The 9,576-nt window shown below is 39.8% G+C and overlaps 1 protein-coding gene across 3 annotated transcripts; it reads left to right on the forward strand.

Annotated features, from left to right (window-relative positions):
* Positions 1-314: 314 nt before the first annotated feature.
* Positions 315-9,169, forward strand: scly (selenocysteine lyase). Of its 3 annotated transcripts, XM_063466632.1 has the most exons (14): positions 315-407; positions 658-727; positions 1,679-1,776; positions 2,058-2,167; positions 2,572-2,672; positions 2,773-2,950; positions 5,192-5,319; positions 5,607-5,762; positions 5,846-5,952; positions 6,063-6,099; positions 8,103-8,186; positions 8,310-8,409; positions 8,576-8,651; positions 8,757-9,169. In XM_063466632.1, exons 3-14 carry the CDS (start codon positions 1,685-1,687, stop codon positions 8,908-8,910), a joined length of 1,323 nt encoding a protein of 440 aa, XP_063322702.1. In that variant the 5' UTR covers positions 315-407; positions 658-727; positions 1,679-1,684; the 3' UTR covers positions 8,911-9,169. The 3 variants fall into 3 exon arrangements, with proteins under 3 accessions (XP_063322702.1, XP_063322703.1, XP_063322701.1); XM_063466633.1 differs by lacking the exon at positions 658-727 and having other exon boundaries at positions 321-407; XM_063466631.1 differs by having other exon boundaries at positions 324-727.
* Positions 9,170-9,576: the final 407 nt, after the last annotated feature.

The raw sequence follows: 9,576 nt of genomic DNA on the forward strand, positions 1-9,576 counted from the left end.
ATTGTTAATATAAGTCTTCATCTACTAGATTTAGGTTGATGGGGGGTTTTTTTTAAATTATTTTTTCAACATGGTACCTGCCGGACTTCAAACCAAAATAAAACTAACCCTTCTGAGTCTTCCCCAAGTTGTGAGGTGACAAATCTCTGAATAATTTTTGCTTTTTAGTAATTAATTATATTTACAAAATAAAGAATAAAATACTGAAGAACGTGACAGTAACACTCAACTCTTCTACATAATAAATTAATCTTTCTTGTGCGTTTTCTTCGAGATATTAAACTGTGGGTTTTCCTTAAACAAATGTGGCAACCCTGTCTGGGACGTGACAGAAGCATGCTAGCTGGCTGATGATTGACCTGTATAGTTGTAAATCCATTTAAGAAATCTTCACATCAGCTTACAAGGTCAGATACAAAGCTTTGGCTGTCCCTGGAGGATTCAGTTCCTTTACTAATTCAGCTTAAAGGCGGAATCACAGTTAAATACGATCTTATAGCGAAACTAAGTTAGCTAAAGTAGCTAGCTGCAGGGTAAAGTGAGAGCTGTCACAGAAAGTTAGCGTTAGCTGGATAATGACAAGCTCGAGCTGACCGACAGTGTCCCTAAAGATATCTGTGGTTTTTTTAATACGTTTTCTGTGTGCTGGTTGACTAGAACAGTGTTGTGAACGGGACGCTATCAGCTGGATGTTACGTTTGCTGGCTACCGAGAGGACACTGGACAAGTATGACCATTAAATAATCTTTTTAAGACTGTGTGTACACTAAACTTTTAGCACTATAGAGGGTCTGCTAAGTGCGCATTTTTATTCATAAATTTGTGGAGCTGTACGTGACTAACACTGCGTGACGAAGCAATCCAAACCGTGTGCGTGGCACAGTCACTAGAATTGGCAAGCGTTCAGTTTGTGATGCAGAAAATCCATGAAAAAGCTTCAGACAAGTTTTACACTGCTGGAAATGCAGCGAATGGGACACAAGTTAGGCAGTCATTTAAGCTATTTATCACAGAGAATATTCAATCACTACGTTTCATTTTCAGAGGTATAATGTGCAGCTGTCACTTTAGAAATAAACAGCGTCTCTGAGATTTTTCTCATTGATAAGAAATCCATTTAAATCCATTAAAAACAAAGAAGCAGATGAACTGTGAAATATCCAAGAGTTGCAGATTCAACAACACGTCTCTGTTTTCCATATCCTGTCAGTCTGCTGTCTCTACGGATTGCAGATCTCAGCGCAGAGGAACAAAATCTTGTATTTTATACAAAATAACAATAATGTGTATATCTTTGTATAATTAAAACAACTTACTGAAATCGATAAATACTTCAGTCTTTATTTATAATCCTGTTTTATAGACTAATGCTGGTATCACCACCAAAATATTTTGTAGTGACTGCAGTTTTTACACTTTTGGTGGGCAGATTCAGGGTAAGGGTCTAAACTCGTTCAGTCACATTTTGATGTGTGACTGAACAAAAAACTGGATCCCAGATCTCAGAATAAAGTAAATAAAGGGACACACACACACACACACACAAAGTATCAGCATCTGCTGTCAGTGAATGTCATCTTATTTGCAGACAGACTGATGGTAGTTATAATCTAGTTATAATCTAATTTATCTACACAGACATCCAGGTAAATGAAATAAATGTCCTTTCCTCTCCAAGGGTATTATGGCCAAAAAGCTTGAAGATCTTCCGTTGGTACAGAGTCCCACCTTCAGTGAACATAATTTTCATCACTTTTCTGAGATGAATCCAGACAGGTAAGAAAATAATGTTGATATATATCAAGTTACTTGTACAGCAGCAGTGATGCTGTAACTTAGGACTGGTAGGTTTTAGAAAATTTGTGTATTTTTAAAAAATATTTTTCTTATTTTAAGAATGGTCAGAAACCAAAGTAATTGATTGCAGTTTAGGTAATTGAAATTTCACTTTTTTATGAGTTGATCTTGTTAGTAGATGGTTTATTAATATGTTATGACACATATACTTCCCATAGGACAATGCACAAAGTGTGATGAGAGTATTTTATATATTTCAGGATCTACATGGATTACAATGCTACTACCCCTCCAGAACCAGAGGTGATTCAGGCCATTTCTGAAGCCCTCCAGGATGCCTGGGGAAACCCGAGTAGCAGCTATATAGCAGGTGAGGAAGGCTTGAAGCTGTGTAAAAATTAAAAGGTTTAAAATTATTGTTATTATTTTTCATAATTTTTCCACATGTATTGAATAAAGTTTTGTGAGAACATTTTTTTTTAAAATTCCATATTGTATGCGTAAATCCCAACCTAGTGACAAGAATTGGACATTAGTGCTCTAACTCTGTATTCCTGTGTGAAATATGGCAAGGTCACTCTACCAAATAAATATAATAGAAACTGTTAAATGTATATTGTGTAACTGGAGGAGGGAATACAATCACAGCAGCTTGTGTGGATTAAACTTGTGGCTTTCTCTGAGTGCTGAATGTGAAGTTTTTACTGTTTTAAGTGAGTTTCACCGTCAAAAGAGAATGCTACATCTCAATGTTTCAGTCATTTATATTTTCAGGTGCTAAAGCTAAGGCTATCATCAATCAGTCCAGAGAAAATGTGGCAAGAATGGTTGGAGGGAAAGCAGAGGACATCATTTTTACCTCTGGCGGAACTGAGGTGGGCAGCACTCTTTTCTGTTGCAAATAAGCTATGTGAGTAATTTATGATCCTGGGACATTACAAACTGGTCATTTACAGCAAAGATTTTGTCTTTCAGGCCAATAACCTGGTGTTGCACACTGCTGTAGAGCACTTCAGGAAGCACTGCAGGGCTGCAGAACAAGGTGCAGGACACCAGAATGGATGCACGGGGCTTCCTCACATCATTACTTCTAATGTGGAGCATGACTCAGTCAAACTAGTTGCTCAGCACCTTGAAAAGGAAGGAAAAGCAGGTAGGAGGCCACTCTTTGTAGCTTTTATTGAAATAAAAGATTAATAAAGAAATATTTCTTTTATTACAAAGGACAGTATAAGCTTTTCTTTATTTTACTTTAAAAAAAATCTGTCAATAACATGCTGCAGATTTCCTGTGGGTAATCAAAATGTCTTAAATAAAAATCAAGACCATTAAAGCTCTTAAAATATTTTATATCCCATTTGCTGCCAATAACATTAATGTCATAATCTTTTTTTTAATGAAGATGTAGTACCTTCTACAGGTCCTTCTCAAAAAATTAGCGTATTGTGATAAAGTTCATTATTTCCTGTAATGTACTGATAAACATTAGACTTTCATATATTTTAGATTCATTACACACAACTGAAGTAGTTCAAGCCTTTCATTGTTTTAATATTGATGATTTTGGCATACATAACTCATGAAAACCCAAAATTCCTCTCTCAAAAAATTAGCATATTTCATCCGACCAATAAAAGAAAAGTGTTTTTAATACAAAAAAAGTCAACCTTCAAATAATTATGTTCAGTTATGCACTCAATACTTGGTCGGGAATCCTTTTGCAGAAATGACTGCTTCAATGCGGCGTGGCATGGAGGCAATCAGCCTGTGGCACTGCTGAGGTGTTATGGAGGCCCAGGATGCTTCGATAGCGGCCTTAAGCTCATCCAGAGTGTTGGGTCTTGCGTCTCTCAACTTTCTCTTCACAATATCCCACAGATTCTCTATGGGGTTCAGGTCAGGAGAGTTGGCAGGCCAATTGAGCACAGTAATACCATGGTCAGTAAACCATTTACCAGTGGTTTTGGCACTGTGAGCAGGTGCCAGGTCGTGCTGAAAAATGAAATCTTCATCTCCATGAAGCTTTTCAGCAGATGGAAGCATGAAGTGCTCCAAAATCTCCTGATAGCTAGCTGCATTGACCCTGCCCTTGATAAAACACAGTGGACCAACACCAGCAGCTGACATGGCACCCCAGACCATCACTGACTGTGGGTACTTGACACTGGACTTCAGGCATTTTGGCATTTCCCTCTCCCCAGTCTTCCTCCAGACTCTGGCACCTTGATTTCCGAATGACATGCAAAAGTTGCTTTCATCCGAAAAAAGTACTTTGGACCACTGAGCAACAGTCCAGTGCTGCTTCTCTGTAGCCCAGGTCTGGCGCTTCTGCCGCTGTTTCTGGTTCAAAAGTGGCTTGACCTGGGGAATGCGGCACCTGTAGCCCATTTCCTGCACACGCCTGTACACGGTGGCTCTGGATGTTTCTACTCCAGACTCAGTCCACTGCTTCCGCAGGTCCCCCAAGGTCTGGAATCGGTTCTTCTCCACAATCTTCCTCAGGGTCCGGTCACCTCTTCTCGTTGTGCAGCGTTTTCTGCCACATTTTTTCCTTCCCACAGACTTTCCACTGAGGTGCCTTGATACAGCACTCTGGGAACAGCCTATTCATTCAGAAATTTCTTTCTGTGTCTTACCCTCTTGCTTGAGGGTGTCAATGATGGCCTTCTGGACAGCAGTCAGGTCGGCAGTCTTACCCATGATTGCGGTTTTGAGTAATGAACCAGGCTGGGAGTTTTTAAAAGGCTCAGGAATCTTTTGCAGGTGTTTAGAGTTAATTTGTTGATTCAGATGGTTAGGTTAATAGCTCGTTTAGAGAACATTTTCATGATATGCTAATTTTTTGAGATAGGAATTTTGGGTTTTCATGAGTTATGTATGCCAAAATCATCAATATTAAAACAATGAAAGGCTTGAACTACTTCAGTTGTGTGTAATGAATTTAAAATATATGAAAGTCTAATGTTTATCAGTACATTACAGGAAATAATGAACTTTATCACAATATGCTAATTTTTTGAGAAGGACCTGTATGTGCCAACACGTAAGAGTGCTAACCCAATGGAAAACTTTAATTTAATTCCGCTTTTTTACTTTTTAATTTTTAATTAATGAGTTTCTGAAAAGGTCTTGAAAAGCACTGATTTCCATTTTTAAATAGTGCCGGATCCTTGCTACTCTTCCAGTCATGGTTCATGTTAAATGTTGTCAAAGAAAAAGTCGCTTCAGCATATAAACTGCTAAAGCACTGCCGCCTGGTGGTGAAAGTTTTGGTTTAATTCTGTGGAGGGTAATTACAAAAAGTACCTTTAAACAAATCAAGATTCGCATAAACTAATGTGGGCTCCTTGCCTTTAATTACTTTCTCAACTTTGTTTTTTGTTTTTTTCCATAGACGTGACTTTTGTGCCCGTCTCTAAGGTGACAGCCCGGGTAGAGGTGGAGGATATCATTGCTGCTGTGCGCCCCAACACTTGTCTCATCTCTGTTATGCTGGCCAACAATGAGACAGGAGTCATTATGGTAAGATGAGAGAGAGGCTAGAAAATCCATCAGCCGAGTTTCTGCTAGTACTAATCTATCCATTCATCAATTTTTTTCCATATGGAGGGGCTGGAGCCTATCCCTGCAATACTAATGTTAGAGAAATATTTTTTTGGGATCTTAAATTAGACCATTAACACGTAGGATAGTGTCTAGCTTTAAAGGAGCTTATTTTCTAATTAACTCATTACTTATAATTGCAATGTATCTATGAGTCTATGCAGCTCTGTGTACAGCTGAATGCTGAACCACCTTCTTGTTGTCAGCCGCTTCAGGAGATCTGCCAAAGAATAAAGTCTCTGAACAAGCAGCGTGAGCGCCTCAGGATCCTGCTCCACACAGATGCTGCTCAGGCCTTGGGGAAAATCCGAGTTGATGTCAGTGATCTGGGAGTGGATTACCTCACCATAGTGGGACACAAGGTCAGGATCTGCTGTGTGGGACATCTTAAGAGCTTTTTATAGCAAGACTAAAATGTTATTGAGAGGTTTTATTGTGTTTCTAGTTCTATGCCCCTCGCATTGGTGCTTTGTATGTGAACGGCCCTGGGACAAAAACTCCATTGTATCCGATGCTTTTTGGTGGTGGACAGGAGAGGAACTTTAGACCAGGGTGATGATCTTTACTGTAAAATACTGAATAAGAATGAAACACTGGTAATAATGAAACAAGTGCAGTTCTAATTTATAAGTGTCTGCTTTCTGTCTTTGTCATTATTACAGCACAGAAAACACACCGATGATTGCCGGTCTTGGAAAGGTGCGTTTCCTTCACTAGATGTACTGTACTTGAATGATTTCTAGGACTTTTCTAATGTTTCTCTCAAAGCATAAACTGTCTATTTTCTCAGTATTTTCTCAGTTAGAGGCCCTCAAAGTACAAAGGGATTGTATATAATAATTTTTCCAGCATTTTTTGTTTAATCGGAATTCATAAGTGAAGGACATATCCACATGACATTTTCTGGCCAATAATGGTTTAGACTGATGTATGAAACCTTGATCATGTATTTCATTAGTTGCATGTTATAAATGCTTTATACATACAGCACTATTAAGTGGTACCACAGTTTGTTTACAATAGAACTGCAGTGGACAAATAACGTGAACGAACACATGATATTATTTTGGTTTGTTGTACTGAATGTCTGCATTAATTACTACGGTTAAAAGCAGTCAATGTTCGATGACTGAAAATGGTTATTGTTAAGGCTCTAGCTTGTGGTGGAGACAGAAAATGAATCAGTAATGCTCTAAATATAAATAATATGACACATTCCAGCATTTAAAAAGCTTTCAAATACAGTGATTTATTGTAGGTGAATGTTTATTGATACATTGTTTACCACAGAATCTGTTGTGTTAGCATTATAATCATGGGCAAAGCAAAACACTTATTATTGCTACAAATACTTGAGTTACATAATATAAATATTGTACTACAAGTATACTCACCAATCATTTAATTAGAAACACCATAGAGGTTCTCTTTGTCTCAGCTCTGAGTGTCAGGGGGTCCAAATAAAGTTGGAAACATAGCCACTTATCCAACTGTGGTCATGGGGAGGTCTGAACTGGTCCAGCTTAGAGCCAACACTTGGACAAACCCAGCAAGTATGGCTGAAACAGCGACTTTACCTCCCTAGTTTACTGAGGAAAACTAAATCATTGTTTTCACAGCATTGTTTTCACAGCAGTGGTCAGATCGTCACTTACAAAGCAAGAAATATCTGTTGAAGAAAACAAATGCACATGTGTTTGGGTTTTTTAAAATACATTTAATTGACAACTGATTTGGTTAGTAAAAGGATGTGAACAGACAAACAAAGCCAAAGCAGACTAAGGCTGGTGTTAAATCACAATTCAAAAAGTAACTATAAACAAGGGGACTATAGGGAACAGAGCCATATTACCAAACAAGTAGATGGAACAAGTTGGTGAGGAATCGGAGGATGATTTTGAACTGATGTGCCAGCTGAGGCGGGAGCTGAAACCCAACCTTTTTTTGTTATTATTTTTTTAACTGCTTATCCAATTCAGCATGGTGTGCACAGCTGTCATGAAAGGCGAGGTACACCCTGAATCCAATGTTTTTGGACTGTAGGAGGAAGCTGGATTACCCAGAGAGAACCCTAAAATCCATGAACATGAGGATTACACAGAAAGAGACCAGGAGATTCAAATCTGGAGCCCTGTTCCTCTAAAATGACAATTTTAACCACTGCGCCACCCTGATCAGGTGTTTATTAAAGGTTTCTGGAGCTGTAATCTCTAGAAACGATACTCAGTCCATGATTTATCGGTAGTAAGAGGTCAATGGTGTGCCAGAAAGAAGAAGACTTCCCCTACTGCTATTAGTCCACCTGAACTAAACCAAAAGGCAGATTGGTTCATGAATTCATGCCATTTTACACTTTATATTGTTTTATATTCTTTATATTGGCAGACAGAAGACTGCCTGAGAAACCTCCTGTGTTTGGCTGAACAACATTTTTACATTCTATGGGAACATTTTTGGCTTTTTTTGCCAGACAGAAAACTAGGAGGAACAACATGCAGGGAACGCTTTGGGGTGGAATCGAAGTCAGACCCTTGCAGTCTTTTGGCGCATGGGTCACATCTGCTGCCAAGTGATTGTCCTTTTTTGCTTTATTGAATAGTAAGCAGGTGTGGAGGTGTTTCTAATAAAGTGCTTGGTAATTAAATATCTGTAACAGTGTGCCTCTTTTAAAGCTACCTATTTATTATTTGTGTGTCTATTAGGCTGCAGAGCTGGTGACCTCTAATCTGTCAGATTATGAGAGTCATATGCAAAGAATTAAACTTTACTTGGAAGAACGACTGCAGGTGAGCTTGAGTCTGATGTGCACCTTGCATTGTGATGAGTGGTCTGGAAATTGTGGTTTTGACGGTCTTTCGCCTCCTTCTCTGTAAAACGTACTCCTTTGCGTTTCTTTCATTCTTCCAAAGGCCGTGTTTGCAGGCAGGATCCGCTTCAACAGCCATTTCCTCGGCTCTGATATCCTCCCTAACACATGTAACGTGTCCATCCTGGGCCCAAGATTACAAGGTGATGTCATGACTCTTCCCTGTCCTATGTCTGTTTTGGCTTGCTGGTCCCAACAGTGTCCTCTAACCCTACACCAATGTTTGTCAGAGGCAGGTCATGACCTGCACGAGGCTATTTGTAAACTACAAAGGCTTTGAATGATTAATCTCTCCCCCTCGTGCTTTAGGCTGGAGAGTATTGTCAAACTGCAGGAGGCTGCTAGCCAGCGTCGGCGCCGCCTGCCACTCAGACAGTGGAAACAGGTAAAAGAGTCCCTCTTTTCAGCTGTTATGCTTTTGTCCACACACTGTATTGTTTGCTGTTAGATAACACTCCCCTCCTGCTCTCCTCCTGTTTATATCCATCAGACCTTCCCACATCCTTCTGAGCTGTGGCGTCCCCTCAGAGGTGGCAGCTAATGCTATGAGGCTGAGCGTTGGCAGGGAGACGACTGAGGCAGATGTGGATGCAGTTTTGGAGGACCTGAGGGAAACCGTGCAGCTGTTGGAAGAAATGAACTGATGGCTTTCATTTGTACAAAGTTATTCTGCAGGTCAAATAAGAATGCACAGAGCTAAACATGCGCCATCTGTGTTTATCGACACTTTAACCGATCATGTAAAATGCATGAAATATTTCATATAAATAATAAAAATGGAGAACTCAAAGTGACCTTAGGGGTGATGTTATGGAGGAGTGTACTCGGCTTCCAGCACGTCATGTGAGGAGCTCTTCAGCTAATTGGAGTCGGGGCACGTGTATGAGTGTTATGAAATAAAATATTTACATGCACTTTTAATATTTTCTCAAATCAACGATGAAATGTTTCATGTGGGTTGTAATATTCTACATGTACCAGCTGCTTAGTCGCCCTTTGATTAATTTTTAAAATAGTTGTAAAAAATGACTCTCATTGTAATCCACCATGCCTTGGCTCGGACTTCTCCCATTACTTAAGTTTCCGTGCTGCCTCAGCTCCCCCATCTCCAGTGAAGTGTGTGTGCATGTGCCAGCATATGGTCACTGCCACACAAAGAGAGAGCAGGAGGCCACGAGTGCTGCGCCTCCACCCGTCTTTCATTACCTTTCTTTCTCACCGGCTCTGACCCCCTCCTCTCTCCCCAACAGCTATGCTGGCCAGCTGGCTCCCGCTCGAGTGTCGCTTTCCTGGCTCAGGAGGAGCCAACA

The sequence above is a fragment of the Pelmatolapia mariae genome, linkage group LG23 (assembly GCF_036321145.2).
Source record: "Pelmatolapia mariae isolate MD_Pm_ZW linkage group LG23, Pm_UMD_F_2, whole genome shotgun sequence".
Taxonomy (NCBI): domain Eukaryota; kingdom Metazoa; phylum Chordata; class Actinopteri; order Cichliformes; family Cichlidae; genus Pelmatolapia; species Pelmatolapia mariae.